This window comes from Sinocyclocheilus anshuiensis, unplaced genomic scaffold, assembly GCF_001515605.1.
Source record: "Sinocyclocheilus anshuiensis isolate Anshui unplaced genomic scaffold, SAMN03320099.WGS_v1.1 scaffold249, whole genome shotgun sequence".
Lineage (NCBI taxonomy): Eukaryota > Metazoa > Chordata > Actinopteri > Cypriniformes > Cyprinidae > Sinocyclocheilus > Sinocyclocheilus anshuiensis.
The window spans coordinates 235,805-254,149 of NW_015540871.1; the positions used below are offsets into that span (position 1 = coordinate 235,805).

Sequence of the window (18,345 nt, forward strand, 5' to 3'; positions counted from 1 at the left end):
ATTTTGGTTGACAATTGTATACATATTTGCATAACCACTGCCCACTGATTAATTTTATTTGTCAACGTTTATAAATATCATTAAGACTTTCAAGTTTTTGAGAAGTTTCTTAAATGTCCTGTTTTTATTTCTTGGCATTAATGACATTAAACCACCGTATCAAACGAATGTTTTTTAAAGCGTATTGATACATCAAAACCATTGCTGACAAAATGTGAATTGCCATGTTCCGTGCATATTACACTAGTGACGTCATTGCGTCTAAAGAAATGACGGGAACGGCGCGTGCAGCCAATAAGAGAGCGCGTTCTCACTTCTGGAAGTAACTCCAGTATGTGATGAGACTGTTGAGATTAACTTCACAGACCCCATACACAGTCAAAACGAAAGCAAACACATGAGCGTCGCGTTTTCACGGACATGGATCTTTTTAATGAAGCTCTTTCAGCGATGGAAATCACACGACTCTTCTAAATAGATGCTGCTTTTTTATGGTGCATCGGTCTAATGGACATAACTCTAAAAAATGACTATGACTTCACTGTCTGAAAGTTTGGTGGCTTCAGACCCCTCAAAATCGGCTTTTCTGGAGTTCAGTCACGGCTACCAGTCTCACCAGCAGCATTCAGCCGGTGTGTCTCACGCGCATTATCCGGTGCACGGCTTGCATCAAGGTGCACATTCGCAGTACGATGCGGCGTTCTCCTCGGGAGCTGCTTCGTACGGCCACCCGCTCACTTACCATTATCCCACCGCCCATCACCACCCCGGAGCTTACCTACCCTATCAACACAACAACCCAGTCGGTCATTCAAGAGCAGAGGATGCAGGTAAAGTGTGCTTTCCTTTACCCTAACCCGACACGGCTTCAAAAAAAAATTATTACTAAATTCCGTGTTGCGCCAAAATTAAGCTATTGGCTGAGAAAATTAGTTTTACAGAGCGAAGCATTCATGATTGATTTCTGAAGACAAAACAAAAATTCCCATTGTGAAATGGGTAAAAGACTTATTGCAAAGTGTTATCTCCACAATTTTTAAAACGGGTTGGGTGCATTAAAAGATAGAAGTGCTTATTTAAAGCTCAGAATAAAGACAGAAGAGGGAAAACACATGCTAAATCGTTAAATCATACTTTGTCAAAAGTAGGCTATAATTGTACTCTATGGATTGAACGATTATTTTAAGAGTGAGCATATTTGCTTTAGTTGTAGCCTACTCAACTCTAAGACATTCGTGTAGTTTTTGTAATGCCACATTATTAAACTTTACTGGATATATACGCAATATGAATTAATATACTTTAATGACTCTAATTAACAAATCAAGTAATTTTCGGACCCCGCACACACACACACACACACACACACACGGATTAATGTCTCGTGTTTTCTGTCTTTGAAATCTGTTTTTGGATTGCAAGGTTTTTTTTTTTTTTAAAAGGAAAATAAATAATTACTGGCTTGTTTTAGTCTTCATGACAACATTTTATTACTATATAATTATTTATAACTTTTTCATTAAAGTGAAATTTGACTATAAAGTTACAAATTACACAGGAACTGCTTTTTCAGATCTACGTGTAGATATTTAATGTAGTTAAAATAACTGTTTAAACCCAGTGTCTTTTATACGGTTGACAAACCTTTTCTTCGAACAGAATGGCCTACACATTTTTGAGAAATTATTTATTTTTTTATTTTATTTATTATTTAGTTATTAGTACCTCCGATATTATTTTTTAAATGTAATATTTAATCTTCTTACTCAAGATTCCGAGAAGCAAAGTTCCATTGAAAGTGGAGAAATACGGCTGAACGGCAAGGGGAAGAAGATTCGCAAACCACGCACGATCTACTCGAGCTTACAGCTGCAGGCGCTCAACCAGCGCTTCCAACAGACCCAGTACCTCGCGCTGCCGGAACGCGCTGATCTGGCAGCCAAACTGGGGCTGACACAAACACAGGTATGAACATATAACAGCACTGAATTAAAGATGGAGAATAACTCCGACTTTACGCCATGATGTGTGTATCGCGTATCTGTGTGTCTGCATGCTTTTGTGGACCGTTCTGAAAAGCAAAATGGTTCATAGGCTAATAAGAAAGAATTAAAGGTCGCTATTCTTTCTATACATACCAGACGTTTATAGGGTCTAGTCTATAAGAACAATACAAACCAATGTGAAGACTTCAACAGGTAACTGTGCATAGGCCTGTGTCTTATAGGATTGTACAATGGACAAAGAAGAACGTTGGTAGCGCGTAAAGTGTAGTTGATCTCTACCGCACGTTCCCAAATAAATCGTTCAAATGTTAGTAAAATATCAAAAGCCTCGAATCCTTTTCGAACCATTTATCAGGGACAAAGGAACGAAAAATAAACGATAACCATGGAGGCCTATTTTGCATTGTTATAAAATGCTATGTCGTCTACTTGCCTATTTGTGTTTGTAAATATAGCAAAAATTTGGTTCTGTAAAAAAAAAAATTGTATTTACAAGACAGGCAAGTTAAAAACTTTATGTAGGCTCACGTTTATAAGAACAACTTCGATGTGTGATATAGGCTATTCTTAATAATATTTCTTATGAAAGTAATATATGACCCTGCAAATGGTTTTCGCCCTCAATTTCGCAAACAAGAAAAACAAATAAATAAAAGTGAGCACGAGTCTTCTCTTCCTTCTTCAATTGAAGATTCTAATCTGCTTCAATTATCAAAATCGTGGCAGCCACATATCTCGCATAATTGTAGTCAAACGTAGATATTGCATATACTTAGACAACAAAGATAAATATATGAATGCAGATATAGTAACTATGCGATTCATCAGTGCGGATATGACCATGGCTGTAGTATCCGGTTTTGTTTAGTTCTGTTCTGTTTCCAACCAAAGAGAGCGCAAAGTTAACGGCAGTGTTTCATATAATTTTTCAGATTAAGTTGTTTTTATATAATAAAAGGGAGTTTGTATGAATAGGCCTATAACTTTTTTGTTCAGATTTATATTAAGAAAGTAAATATCCAACTGTCATTTACAATAGTTGATGATTTCACGCAAAGTGATTTACTGTATAATTATTACAGTAACGGTTCCCTTGCAACAAAGTCCATGTTAGGTACACACATGCATTCTACATTTTTTTTGTTATGACAGTGTTTTTATAAATAACATGCATCTAATGTTATCTATTTTTGCCAAGCATGCTTTCTATGGTTAATCTCTTTAGAGCATCAATATTTCTGAAATCAATATTTCAATTTATTAAAGTCATAATTATTTATTGTATTATATTCAGCAACATTTAGTGACTTCCAGTCCTTGGTCACAAGCTATATGTCTATGTTACCGAACAAATTTAAGAACTTCTCTCTACTCCAACCTTATATGACCCATTTTACCTGACTTCACCCTACATTTCAGTAACTATAATGAAAGGACACACTGAAGCTTCTAGAAAAATGTAATTAATCATAAATCATTGTTTCTTCAAGTACAGGCACTAATTTTATATGATTTCTATTAACAAATAAAAATCATCTGTTATGAAGATGTAAACTTTTTTTTCTTTTTGTTATAGAAAATGTCACTGTCTTGAAAATATGTTTTTCCATTTATTTGGCTACTTTTCAAATGCCTTTTTTTTTGTAGATTGATAGTTTGAAAGTCTGGGTCTGGTAGTGTTGCAAATACAAAGATATGAATTATTACATTTTTAAAACTAAACAGAGTGAAAGTGAAACTAAAAGCAATATTTATGGTCTAAAAATAATTTATATATTATTTTAAACACATTATGACCTTCATTCATGCTCTTACTATCATAACTTACTGTGTTACAGTATTATTTTTTGTGTAGCATATATTAAACCTCCAATACAATTACAGTATAAATACTCTGTTGTTTTGGTTTGGAAATGAATCATGTATTTATTACTGTTTTCTCTTGAGGACATTTACAAAAAAGTATCTTTTCAGCAGGACAAATATTTAGCAGAACAGACACATATCAAAACTTTAAGATGTGTGTGTGTGATAGTGTGTGGCCAGTTTGCAGAGCCAAATACTCTTTATTAGCTATTGAAATTCTGTCATTGCTGCAGTAAGAAAGCGTTGAATGCTGCCTCTGGCACCTGCTCCTGTTTTTTAGTACAGGCGGCTCATTTAATCTATTTTCTGATAGTAATACATGCAGACATCATTTTAGTGATAAAAATAAAGGCATCACTGCATGACAGAGATGTTCTAAAGGCGGCAAGAGGAACATCACATAAAAAAACAAAAAACAATTGTGAAATCCTAAATTAGAATAATTATTTTGGGTGTCAGCGTGCAGAGAAAACGTTAAAAGGGAAATTGGACTTTCATCCAGCTTAAAAGTCTCTTGGAACACATCACTTTAATTATGTTTCATTATAGAAGATTTTACAATTCTGTGGGTGTGACTTTGATTGTAAATTCACAAGTAGTACGAATTTTCCACGTTAGTCACACAATTAAGAAATTAAAAACACCAGAGTATAATATCAAGGCTAGTTTATATCATATATTCTTAAAAAAAAAAAAAAAAGGCATGCACAATTGTGTGCTAGGGAGATTTCTGCTTAAAATTTTGGACTGATCACAGTTTTATTCCATCCAAAGAACTGTCAAGCTCTTTTCACTCACAGCAAGCTCAAGCTGGCGTTGAAAAAAAAATCATGCTGAATCAAAGCTGGCAGATTCACTCTTAAAATGTCTGCTTGTGATGTTCTGTTAATTCTGAACATCAGTGTTTGTAAAAAAAAACAAACAAGAAGAAAAAGTCTGACTTCCCTGCTGTTGAAAAAGTTAACAAAACAAAGAACTAAAATGTTAGTAATTGTAGTAAAAAATTTTTTTTTTAAAAAGTACAAATGGTCCAGTAAAATCTGTTCATGCTTTGTTAATTTATCTTAAATAGTAAAAAATAATTAATTTAATAGTACGTGTAAAATACATGTAATTTTACTATAAAATAGCAATGTTGCTGTTGTTAAAAAGGATTACAATTTACTATGAAAACCTGTATTTCAAAGATAACATGTTCCTTTATAGTAAATTGTGGTTTCAAATGAAAAGAAAAACAACAGTTCAATTTAGTACTTTATTTACTTTTATAAATAAGTTGCTTTCATACTCTTTATTGAAAAAAAAAAGTTTCCAGAAGTCTCTGTGTGATGCATTAGATTTGACTATATTATTTTAACTGTTATGTAGCTTATTTTTGTGATCAGGGTGTTTTATTTACATTGTATATTGTTCATAATATCACCGGTTTGTATGTGTTTCTGACTGTGTTTTGTCTGTTTATTAGCTATTGTGAAATGCTGATTTTGATTGTAACTTTATACAGTAACATCATGGGGCCTTCTGTTTGACATTTTATCAGTTAATAAAATATATGGTTAATTAAATATATGGTCTCAAACATCACCCTATATTTCCCATCTGAAAAGTGCTTATGGTTCTACATGTATTTTGATAATTCCTTCCAGTCTTGCTTGACTTATGTTATGAATAATAAAAATAAAGTTCACCATATGCTTTTAAACAGGTGCAAACATGTGTTGTAACAAATGCTAATCCAAATGCAAATGTTACAGGTAAAGATATGGTTCCAGAACAAACGTTCCAAGTTCAAAAAGATCATGAAGCATGGATCAAGTGGACCAGAAGGAGAACACCTTCAAGCAGCTTCTGCATCCGGAACACCATGCTCACCAGGAATGCCCCTGTGGGATGTTTCCATGTCAACCAAAGGTGCCCCCATCCACTCTGGAGGATATATGAACTCTTTTGGACACTGGTACCCTGGTCATCATCAAGACCCAATGGCCAGAACTCAGATGATGTGACGGGATGTTTAGGACAGTCTAGGACAGTTAATTTGCATCCCCTCTACTGATTCTACCAGTCCACTCTGTTTCAGACCGCACCAGCCCTTTTTAGCACTGTTTACTCACAGCCAAACGTTCTTCAACTTCCTCCCCAGTATTTGTTTCATGAAGATTTACGTTACTGACATTTTTTTTGCTTGCAGGTTTTTGTGGTGGTTTTCTTAAAAGACTGAATAAGTAACCTATTCTAAATGTGGATTTTGTAAGCTCTTGTAAATTTGAATAAAATGCCATTGTCTGATGTATGTCTATCCTATATTTCAAAGCTTGCAACCTCAGTCATTCTTCTTGACTATTTATCAAACTATTGCATATTTTCTCTTCGCTACAACAGTAGTCTTGAAATCTAGCTTTGGTTTTCAAACTTCTCAGTTTGACCCTTTCATTAATGTGTTTGAATGTGCTCTATATTTCATTGTCAGGAATTTCAAACTTAATTTTAGGAAAATATATTTATGACAAGTTTTATGTCCCTGCCGTGTGACAATGAATTTTTACAACTACAAATATTCCATGTGGTCTCTTAGTTTAAACAATAAAAATCTAAAATAAACGCAAAACAAACAAATAAATAAAAGTTAAATGAAAAATAAAGTTGCATGCATAATAACTATAAAATTATTAAAATGATTTTAAATTAAACATTTAGATGGCGCATAGCATGTCATGCCACAGGACATGTAAACATGCCAAATGGATTTCATCTAAAAATATCCTTTTAAAGGCTATATTCCATCATTAAAAACACAAGACTTTCTGATGCCACCTAGTGGTTTGAAGCACACAAAGAGGGTAATAGCTTTGAGTGCTTGGCTGTAGTTAACTCTCTCTAGGCCGAACAACAAAAACAACTAACAGATGAATGTGAACCCCTTTTGAATTATGTTAAGCTGAATACTGACCATTGGACTAAAAAAACACTAGACTAGACCATTATTTAATACTCTAAAAGGCGACACAATGAAGATGGAACTGGATTAAAGAAAATCAAGTCAGCATTGAGGCCCGAGGAACAGCATTTTCTACTTGAAAGGCAATTTATCTTTAGCTGAACATGACAGACTACGAAGTGTCTGTTCAGCAGCTCAATGATCTGTTGACAGATGAAAACGGAGACTTCTGTATGCCCTCCAAACATTTCAATGAAGTTTACCCCGGGATACTCCTAGGAAATGAGTAAGTGCACATAGCCTCCAGATGTGTCGTTTTTTTTTTCTTTTTTCTTTTCTTTAATTAAAGCAGCAGTGCTCAACAAACATTTACATTTTGCAATCATATGTTTAGCCTTTCTTATCTGATAAGTTGAGATTCAAAACATGTTCATGTATCCTGTTGCAAATTCTCAAGGGCAAGCCTTTAAATAAACATGGCCTATTTTCCATGTGTGAAGGACGCCCTCTAATGCTCTATGATCATACTGATGCAGCTGTAATTTAACTGTATCTAAACAGGTCTGTAGCTACAAATGTAACACGTTTGCATCAGCTGGGAGTGACACACATCCTCAATGCTGCAGAAGGCCAATCGGACATGCATGTGAATACGGATGCGGAGTTCTATGTGGATACAGGGATCATCTATCATGGGATACCAGCCTTTGACACTGACCATTTTGACCTCAGCGTATATTTTGAAGAGGCTTCTAATTTCATTGAACAAGCTTTGGCAATGAAAGAGCTGAAGGGTCTTGGTAAAAAGCTTAAAATGATTCATATCTTTTTCTCATCCCTCATTCAGTGGCAGTGGTACTGCTTTTGGCTCTTCAGACCTAGATACTCATTGATAAAGCATAGTTCACCCAAAAAGTTGAATTCTGTCATTATTTATTCACCCTCACGAGTGAATGTCAAGTATGACTTTCTTTCTTTTACAGAAAATAACAGAAGATATTTTGAAGAATGTTGGTAACCAAACAGACATTTCTCAAATGATCTTCTTGTATGTTCCACAGTAGAAAGAAAGTCATGCAGGTTTGGAAAGACACGAGGGAGTAAATGATAACAGAATTTAAATTTTTGGGTGAACGGTCTATTTAGTATATCCTCAATCTTCTTAATGTTTCAATGACTCACTAATAATAATCATTAATAATAATAAAATGGTTGCTTGCTGCCTGCTCTCACTGCTAACTTGGATATGCTTCATGAACCTCAACGCTTTAAGAAGGGTTTCTTTCACTTAACTACAGCAACCTGCTTTATCCAGACAATATAATATAAGCTACAAAAAAAGTAGGTAATATCACGCTAGCATGAGCAATGATTGTGAGCGTATACAATAAGTTATTTAGCAACTTACATTTTAGACGCAGTATTGTCAGTTTTTGTCCGCCAGAGGAAGCCAAAGCTCGGCGCATTTCCAAGGCACACGCAATAAAGGTGTTTAGGCTACTGCTCGAATGACCAATAGTTTGAGTGAATTATTCAATAACTCCATTCAGAAAAGTGTCATGCTTGAATGAAGCAGTGTTTTTGAAAGAATGTGACTCGCCCATGAAGAACCTTCTCGCCACCTACTGGCGTAATATGTGTAACCTGCAAAACAGAAAATCGCGCGAACAAGCGGAGTGATACAGACAGTGAAACGTCTGCTGGGCTGTTATTTCAGCCTTCTTGGAGCGCCGTTCGACCAATCAAATTCGAGGACTGTTGGCTAGATTAGAATACAAATACAAATTCTGTTCCTTTCAATGGGTTTCCTCTTAAGACTTTCCTTTCAGTTTTTCCAACACACTCTCATGGCGATTCGTAGCTATTTTGCGTTTTGGTGGATTTGTACGCTCTCATTCGCACGTTTCCGTAGGATCGTCTAGCTTGCACCTGGGTTAGGTTTCTACAAATTTCTTACACATCAATTCTACTCATTAATATTTACATGAAATAGCCAACTCGTAAAAAATACGTTTTCTGTTGCTTTTTCCACGCCCACTGTTGGTTGAATGTCTTGACCTTAAAATCTTGAAAGTTTCTTTGAGAACTGTATATGTGGCGCTCAATGTTATCCAGTAGTCACAGTCTCTCGTTTTTCTGTAGGTAAAGTGTATGTACACTGCCAGAAAGGCTACAGTCGTTCGGCTGCGCTAGTGATCGCACACCTGATGCTGCAGCACAGGATGGATGTACGAGCTGCTGTGGCCACAGTGAGAGAGAAACGGGAGATCGGGCCCAATGATGGATTCCTGCGCCAGCTCTGCCAGCTAAACGATAGGCTGGCAGGTGAAGGATGGCTGTGTGTTGATAATATCTAAATATGTAACCTAAACAGGCCTACATATAAAATGATTAGCTAAATGAATGTTTAATATTTCCATTTAATCTGTTTTTATCCTCTAAATGTTAGCAGTTAGCAAGTCAATTTGGGTGAGTTGGCTATTTGGTTTTAAATAGGACATTTTTTATTAATCATTTCTACTTGGTTCTTGTATGTGAAATATGATCTTATTTGTTAAATTAGTTACATGCAAATAAATTGCTCAAAGCAAATATCTTGAAAATACATATATTGACCAAGTCACAGTCCCAATGATGGTCAGCGGTTTGAGAATCAGTTAAAATTGTTACATTTTTCCTCAAATAAAGTTGAAATATAAAAAAGAAAAGAAAAAAAAACAGCCTGCATTGCACCCACTAATCCACTGAACAGAGAGGCATTGTAGGGGAAAAACCTCACAGGCCTTTCACATCCATTACAGGTTTGTACTAGGACAGTTTCATAGAAGGATAATGTACAATGCTACAAAGGATGATTTAACAGCAATTCTGCACTGCTGGAGTAGATGGTGCATCGCCGACCCATAAAGGAGAGGGCATCTTAACAACTTCCCGTATAAGCATAGTGTTCAAAATCGAGTAAAAGCACATGGATTATGCTTCACGAGCAAGAAAAGGACACAGACAAACATCATTTGTGCAAGCATCATTGTCTTTGTCATTATATAGAGCTATTTGTGATAGAGAGAATGCAGATAAAATCATTGTTAAAGAAGAAAAAATATATCTATATATTACTAATCAAGCAGGGGTGCAAAACTCAGTTTCTGGAGGACCACAGCCCTGCAGAGTTAAGCTCCATTAATTAAACACACCTGATCCAGCTAATCAAGTCCTTCAGGCTTATTTGAAAACGGCAATGTATATGTGTTGGAGCAGGTTTGGAACTAAACTCTGCAGGGCTGCGGCCCTCCAGGTATTGAGTTGTGTACCCTTGGTCTATTGCACTGAATGGATTTACAAATCAATAGCCAGTGAGGTGCCTGTGGTGAGGATGAGGATGGTTTCTTAAAGTAAGTGCGTGAGGTCCTGTTGTGTGTTAGACCCTGTTGAATACTGTAGATTGAGGTACTGGTGATGGTGGTTTACCTCTCAAAGAAACACAGATCTGCTGCAGATGTGTCTTTTTTCTGACTGGATAAAAATCTTGGCATCTTTTAACTATGTTTTTAACGTCTTCTGCAACTACATTCATTCCAGCCTGATCGCATTATGGCAGTCTAAGATACTGGAGAGGTGAGAAGTGCTGTGTTTGACACAAAAGTGACATTAATAAGTCTATGTTGAACTCATCCTCTTATATCGTTCACATGTGAGGTATGAATGTTTGAAATAACAGAAGTGCTCATCATCAAATCACTACAAGACAATCTTGACATGGGAGACAGACAGAGTAAATACTAATGAAGGGTGTCAAACCAAGTAAACGCATTAGAAGTACGATGGCTGTCCACACTGAGCACTTGCACACCCACAGTACAGTTCAGATTGAAAAACGTACAACAAAGCACAGTGTCTGACATCAACTTTAGTTTTGCTCTGTTTGAACAATTGCTCGTCACAATCAGCTCACTTAAAATTCACAGCCTGCAAATGTGTTTTTTCCACGCAACATAAAATACAGCAAGTATTCATACTTAAGAATGAGTGCTTTGTCTTTTTATTTTTTTACATTCCTCATCAGAAGATGCACAGAGTTGTTGTTTTTTTTTAAGGAATGGCAGGTCTTTTTTTTCACACTCGAACTTTTGGACCTCAAATATGACTTGCTACATTGCAGACGTGGACATGTATTTCACATGGAATTTATTGGGGCGTGTGAATTTTCCAGAGGGCTGTTGAGAAGACTTCGCTTATTTTAAGATCTATTAAAGGAGTCATATCATACATTTTATTATTATTATTATTATTATTAAAAAAAAATTCCCCTGAGGTCCACTTATAATTTTTTGCTCCAACAATAATCAAAATTTAGTTTTTAATAACTGTTTTTCATCTTCTTGCTGATCCTTAACATTGAACAGGCTGTTTTGGCTTTAAGTCATAAACAGTTTATTTGCATGTGAAATGAGCAACAGGCTTTGCTGTGCTCATCTGTAAACTGAATCCAATCTGCTCTGAAATGTGTGCTGAAACCTTTTTCAAAATGATGTTTCTTAAAAGAATATTTCACCCAAAAATGAAAATTCTGGGATCATTTACTCATGTCTTTCCAGATTCCCTTTCAAGACTTCCATTCATCATCTGAACACACATCAAGTGTCTGTTTTTTTTTTTAAATATTCTCTCATCATTTTTGTAAAAACTGGGCCCAATGCACTGTTAAATATGAATTTGTTTTATCCATATTTTGAACTCTGCATTGCATGTTGTCTTTTAGGGTTAAAGGAAACATCCGTAAATTTAAGGGATATTGTCCTGGTATTACCTTTCCCATTTTTCTAACTATTATTACTTATTTATTTTTCTTACAGAAAATGTTAAAAACCATATTTGATGATATCTATGTATGTATTTGTAAAAAAAAATCCTAAATTAACAAATAAAGCACATCTTGATTCTTGATTCATATAGATTACTTTTAGGATGTCTTTGTACTTTCTGATGCATCGAACCTTTGGTTGTGTGGACTTTAAATAAATTGACAAATTTGGAGAATATATTAAAATATCCTCATTTGTGTTCAAAGATGAACAAAAGTTGTATGGATTTGAAACAACACGAGAATGAGTAAATTATGATAGAATTTTCACTTTTGGGTGAATTATGCCCATTAACACTGGGAGAAGGATCTGCAGAGCAGTAGGTGCTACACGCAGCCAGGAAAAGCACAAAGTTTGATGTAATTTCCAACATTTTACTCTAATCGTTAGTCCTTCTGGTAATATTACCTATCTTGCTTTGTCATAGTGAGTGGACACCAAATAAGAATTGCTAATACGTAAATGTTGGTGGTCATATGTTGATATTCAGAAAAATACATGTTTGCTGCATAGCTTCAGTAAATGCCTTTAAATTTGGACAAGGGAAGAAGTTCTGAAAGTTACAGTCTGATTTCATAGTACAATGAACTTTTATTTCAAAATATCATGATATGACCCCTTTAAGAGTCAAAGTCTCAATCAACATATTCATGATCTGGCTAGGTGTAAAGGACTGAATTCTGCTCTAATAAAAGTCCAGCAAAACAAATGGCTTCCTGATTCCCCGTTATCAAGAACAGGGTCTGTGGGCAGGGCTCAGCTGAGCTGACCCTTGCTGGTGCAGAAGATTGTGACTGTGGGCAGTGCATGTTTGCAGTGCTGGTGGGTTAGATTGAGCCTGAGTCAGATGCATGGCCTCATGGGTGCTCCGTGCCTGAGTTTAGCTAGTTACAGTGAGTTTGTCCTTTCTGCCCTTTTGTTCCTCTGTGTCACTTTAAATGGAGGCTGCGTCTCACTTCCTGGAGCCATACTGACACAGTATCAGTCAAAAAGGACATTGAAACCCTGCTATGCGTCTTAACCACAAAAATTAAGCTGGTTAAACTACTTGAAGGGATGCTTTGGGGCTCCGGCTCTGTCCTTTGCTGGGGAAGAGTTCATGTAAAGTTCTTGTGTGAGATGTACAGGCGCACATGCACAGGTCAGGTTTGGAGGCACAGGGACCACATATCTGGGCTGAGAAAAATTGAGGTTTGTGTTACGCAGGAGCCATCTTCCTGTGCTGCTTCTCCAGCATTTGCTTAACGCAAAATAATCTGCTAAGCAATCGGTTAGCTCTGTTACAGAACAGTGACATTCATTCAGCCCGGCACATTCTTACTGTCCTCAGAAACAGGGAACAAGACTGACACTTGGTCCCACATCACATCATGAAAGGGAAAGCAGTATACATACACGTGAGTGAGGTTGCTGTCACACGTGTGCGACTTTTTAGTGTAAATGTGCACGTTCATGTACAGGTTTAAGCAGGAATATATATGCATGAGCAGGTGAGTGAAAAAGACTGCGACGCACGGATGAGGGGTGAGGTAGAGTCTGTTTGAAGAGATGGAGAGGTAAGTGACACTCATTTCCTCTTGCAAAAAGGTTGTGGAGATTTTAAGTTCCCTACTTTCAAAATCAGCACAGATGTAGTGTACAATGGGGCTAAAAGTCATTTCTATATTAATTTCCCTCTCAAAACAATGGATAGCCACAAACACCACTACAGTACTACCCTAAGGACCTGTCTGTCGCTATGCACTGCAAAAGAAATAAGGTTTATTTGAAGTCATTTATTAATTTTTAAAACATTGTAAATGTTGCAGATCTAACTAATGAGAGTCCTTGAAATTATACATTTTGCAACGATGCTTGTTTATGATTTTCAGTTTTGTTGAAGGTGATTAAGTCAACAGTTTTTCAGCAAACTAGCAATTAGTAAATTACTAAATTATTATTTGGGAAAAATTTGTATTAGGTAAAACTAAAGTAGCAACAGATTGTGATATAAGTGTATGTGATTTTGATTAAACATAACAGTGCCAAAAAATGCACTTATGCGCGAATGAATGGTTCACAAAAAAGAACAATAACATGCATTTAGAAAACAAATGTGATGAATTTTAATTTTATGCTGACTATAGAGTTTCTTTCTTCTGTTGAACACAAAAGAAGATATTCTGATATGTTGGCAACTAAACAGTTGATTGACGGTAGTATTTGTTTCCATACTGTGGAAGTCAATGGCTACCATCAACTCTTTGGTTACCAAGATTCTTCAAAATGTCTTCTTTTTGTGTTTTCATTTTTGGGTGAACTATCCCTTTAAAATCTTTATATTTTTAAAGCAGCTGAATGGGAAAAATACCGCCAAAGCCAAGATGGCTGAAATTGAACTGACTGCTCCAATAACAATGGACATTGTAGCATAAACAAAATTATGCAGTTTTTAAAGACAATACTAAAATAATGTTAGTATTTAATCATATTTACATATAAAATACTTAAACAGAAAACTGTTCAACACCTTTTGTTAAAGTGGTTATTTGAGCCCCATTGTACACTGTACACTACTACTCTTAATAATCTAACCCCTAGTTTCTGCTTTTATTACCATCTGTCAAATTCTGATTTTCAAGGATTTATTTTTTCCTGAATATTTCACGACCATTTACCATCCTGTACTCCCCATGTTGTCCAAATAAATGGTAGGATGGATGGATTTGAGGGGTAATATTCGCCTAAAAGAAGTACCATGGCACTACTATGTTTTTTGCGATAATACCACAGTATTCTTTTAAGTTCTATGTAGTAACATATGGTACTTCCATCTGATGAGACAGGATAGTGGGAGCACAACGAGCGGTCAGAAGGCCATAATATGGAGATGGATGTGTCTCAAACCACAGCATATGGCTTAATATGTATGTATATCAATCTGTCTGTCCAAATGGGTAACACTAGGACAGATGAATACAGGAGGAAATACCTCACGACAGCTAAATGGGTCACACGTCAGAAAGCAACAAGAGGCTATTCAGAAAATGAGGTCACAAAATGTACAGCTTAAGTAACATACAAGTGGATATGGTAGATAGGAAGGTATATGCGAACTGTAGATACTGCATTGTAAGTAGATGGATAGGTTAATGCAGGTAGAATTGTAAGCATACATGTATGGACATGTTGCTACATGTACAGTATGTCTGTATGCTGGTGTATATGAGGTATGAGAAGTTCACACAACATATTAATGTATGTACAGAGTGTACAAGTGCACACAGGTAGTTATGTTTACAAAGGAGATATTCTATGCGTGCAAAGAGGAAGATGAATGCTAAAATACTACTGTAATCAGAGTGAAAATTAGCATTATTTTGTAGGTTAATCGTGTAGAACCCAAATATAGGTGTTCGATGTTGCTCACAGAAGTTTCCTCTGTCCTTACAACAACAGCTAGCATTTCCGAAACAGGTTATTAAACAGCTTTTGAATGTGTGGGTTTCTTTGTCACGCTTTTAAAATAAGCTCCTTCTGAGGTTGGGAGGTATGTTGGTATGAGAGGTAGGTTGATGCATGCTAGCATTTTGTCTGTCTGTGGGAGGAATCTGAATGGCAAGTGACTGTCGGGTCGAAAGGTGTGGAGGCCGACAACCCAAAACATATCCCAGACAAAGCTGATGGTGCAAAATAAAGTACATGTCCTGGTTCGGCATTGCATGAGGATGCAAAAATCAAATGCTTCTGGTATGCTTTGCGAAAACAAATTCACGACCAGTTTTGCCCCCATTTTTCCCTCCCCAAGTTCCCCTGTGGCTCTCGGTCACACCTCCTGATCCTCGAAGACCTCTAGGAAGAGCGGGGGGAAGAGTTCTGTGGGACACTCCACTTTCATGTGCAGGAAGCGGCTGGCATGGCAGGCGCCGATCATACGCAGGTTTGTCACCTTCATCAGCAGCTTGGGCCAGAAGTGTGAGATGTTGTGCTTGCGATGTTTGATGTAGTGCTCGAATGCTAACAAGTACATCTCCTGACACTTCTCGATCTTTTCCACACACGTGAGTCCGGAACGATCTGTGCAATGGAAAACTCAACTAATATTAAAGTGAATTCAGGCTGTCAAGATGCTGTCAGTGGTCATAACAGGAAAGTTAAAGGAAGGTTACAGTGATAGTTCACCCCAAAATTAAAACTCTTTTGTCATTTACTCACACTCATGTGGCTTTAAACCCATATGCTGTTATAACACATAAGAAAAATTCCTTGACAGTTATTTCTGTTGTGTCTGATAACTGGTATGCAGAACCAATATTTAATGAGTGTTATATTAAAGGTAGGTCTAATGCTATTTCATGCATTCTGAGCTATTTACACTGTTAAAAGAGTTGGATTCTCATGCTAAACATGGCCAAAGTTTAAAAAAACGATTTGGACGTATGACAGAGTATTTCTGTGCCAAATACACTCCTTCCGGGTTCGTGTAAGTTTCGGAAAGTTTTTTCGAGCTTGGCCCTTCATGATGTCATGAAGGACGGAATTCCTTGTATGTGCTCTTCTCCCGGAAGAGCATGCGCACACATCAACCAGAGCGAGAGCAAGAGCAAGAGCAGCCCATCAACGTGCTTCATTCGGGTCACAGAAGTTGTCGGCAGCGCTGCACAGGACTTGCTCGAGAAGAATGTCTCCAAAGAAGTGTGTTTTTGGATGTGAGGGAAAGATAACCTTGTTCAGCTTCCCAACGAACCCAGCGTTACGTGAACAGTGGATGCAGTTTGTTTTTCCGGGACAGTAACGGAGTTTTGCACGTGTGTTTATTTGTTCCCGTAATTTCTGTGACGAATATTTTATAAAGAAGGCCCAGTTTGACGCTGGATTTGCACATCGTTTGATACTGAAAGATGGAGCGGTCCCAAGCAATAAAAGATCCCGGTCAAGAGTCGGAACCGCAGACGGTAAGAAAAACTGCATCAAATTTCTGTGTTTTGTTGGTAATCTGCGCATAAGTGCTCGCTACTCTTTAGCTCCGCCCACGACACGCCTCCAGGAGCTCGCTGTTTTCGGAGAGAATCGTAAAGCTGTATCTTTCTTTTATACATCTGATAAAACTAAAGACTCTTTGGTGATATGAAGGATGCAATACTACTCTATACGTACTCAAGATTAACATGAGATTGGCAGAAACTGTGTGTTATGTCTCCTTTAATGCTTTTTTGTACAGTGGTAAGTAAATAATCATTAGACTGCAGGCTTTAACAGACTACTGTTATATTAAAAATGTTATAAATCAGGCATTTTTGTAATGCATCTCACTTGAGCATGAATGGATGTTACATAAAAAGGTTAATCATTTATGAAATATTTTAAATTTGATATTTGTAATGCCATTTTGGCTGTGATTTTTTTGACCCAGCAGATGGTGCCATTTATCAGTAGACACAATATTAAAGAAAACATAACTGATTACATATACAATACCATTCAAAGGTTTGGGGTTGGTAAGATTTTTTCATGTTTCATGTCTCTTATGCTCACCAAGGTGGTATTTATTTGATCAAAAATACAGTAAAACAATCATATTGTGAAATATTATTACAATTGTAAGATATTTTCAAATTATTATATTATTCCTGTGATGTCAAAGCTGACATCAGCCATTACTCCAGTTTTCAGTGTCACATGATCCTTCAGAATTTATGCTAATATGCTGATTTGCTGCTCAAGAAACATTTATTTATTTATTTATTTGCAATGTTGCAAACAGCTGTGCTGATTAATATTTTTGTGGAAACTGTGATACATTTTTAAGGATTTTTTGATAAATAGAAAGTTCAAAAGAGCAGCACTACTTTGAAAAAAAGATGATGTATAACATTATAAAAGTCTTTACTGACACTTTTGATCAGTTTAATGTATTCTTGCTGAGTAAAATGTTAATTTCTTTAAAGAAAATTCTTACTGACCCCAAATGTTTGAATGGTACTGTATAATAAGCACAAAAGCACAATAAAAGTAGTCCATATGTCTTCTGAGGTTATATGTCTGTGAGGAATCAACAGAAAGCTATTATTCACTAATAAACCTCCTTCCCATTATAGCTCAAACATCATTAGTCTCATCACATGCATCAAACCTTTCACAGTGCTTTTTAGGATGCCATATTTGATTCGAAAGCTGCAGTGACGGGCAAGATTATAAGTGAACAATAACTTCAAAATTTCAAATGTAAAAATTCTACAGTGTCATGGTAGAAAAGGAAACAGTCATACAGGTTTGAAAGAACATGAAGGTGACGTGATGACAGGATGTTCATTTTTGGGTGAACTATCTCAAGATTAAAGGGATAGTTCACCCAAAAATGAAAATTTGATGTTTATCTGCTTACCCCCAGGGCATCCAAGATGTAGATGACTTTGTTTCTTCAGTAGAACACAAACGAAGATTTTGAACTCAAACCGTTGCAATCTATCAGTCATATAATGTAAGTGGATGGGAATCACGGCTTTGGGAGTAAAAAAAAACACACACAAAAAAAACCAAATTAAACCCTGCCGCGCCGCGAGGCTAGTTGATGTGTAAAGACACGAAACAATCAGTCTGTGCAAGAAACTGAACAGTATTTACAGGTGCATCTCAATAAATTAGAATGTCATGGAAAAGTTCATTTATTTCAGTAATTCAACTCAAATTGTGA

General features: G+C 36.3%; 3 protein-coding genes across 6 annotated transcripts in view; 2 read left to right on the top strand and 1 right to left on the bottom strand.

The window, feature by feature from the left end:
- The first annotated feature begins 329 nt into the window (after window positions 1-329).
- Window positions 330-6,161, top strand: LOC107688148 (homeobox protein Dlx4a). The gene is made up of 3 exons (XM_016485730.1): window positions 330-830; window positions 1,772-1,965; window positions 5,627-6,161. The coding sequence occupies exons 1-3, from the start codon at window positions 527-529 to the stop codon at window positions 5,876-5,878; spliced, it is 750 nt and encodes a 249-aa protein (XP_016341216.1). The 5' UTR covers window positions 330-526; the 3' UTR covers window positions 5,879-6,161.
- A 377-nt stretch (window positions 6,162-6,538) lies between these two features.
- On the top strand, window positions 6,539-11,090 carry dusp3b (dual specificity phosphatase 3b). The gene is made up of 3 exons (XM_016485650.1): window positions 6,539-7,096; window positions 7,372-7,610; window positions 8,953-11,090. Exons 1-3 carry the CDS (start codon window positions 6,975-6,977, stop codon window positions 9,165-9,167), a joined length of 576 nt encoding a protein of 191 aa, XP_016341136.1. The 5' UTR covers window positions 6,539-6,974; the 3' UTR covers window positions 9,168-11,090.
- A 2,856-nt stretch (window positions 11,091-13,946) lies between these two features.
- LOC107688087 (thyroid hormone receptor alpha-A-like) overlaps window positions 13,947-18,345 on the bottom strand; it is a 37,564-nt gene continuing 33,165 nt past the window's right edge. For all 4 annotated transcript variants that reach the window (XM_016485642.1, XM_016485643.1, XM_016485645.1 and 1 more), the window contains one exon: window positions 13,947-15,728. In XM_016485642.1, the coding sequence (XP_016341128.1) occupies window positions 15,478-15,728 (251 nt within the window). In that variant the 3' untranslated portion in view covers window positions 13,947-15,477. The remainder of the gene's footprint in view (window positions 15,729-18,345) is intronic.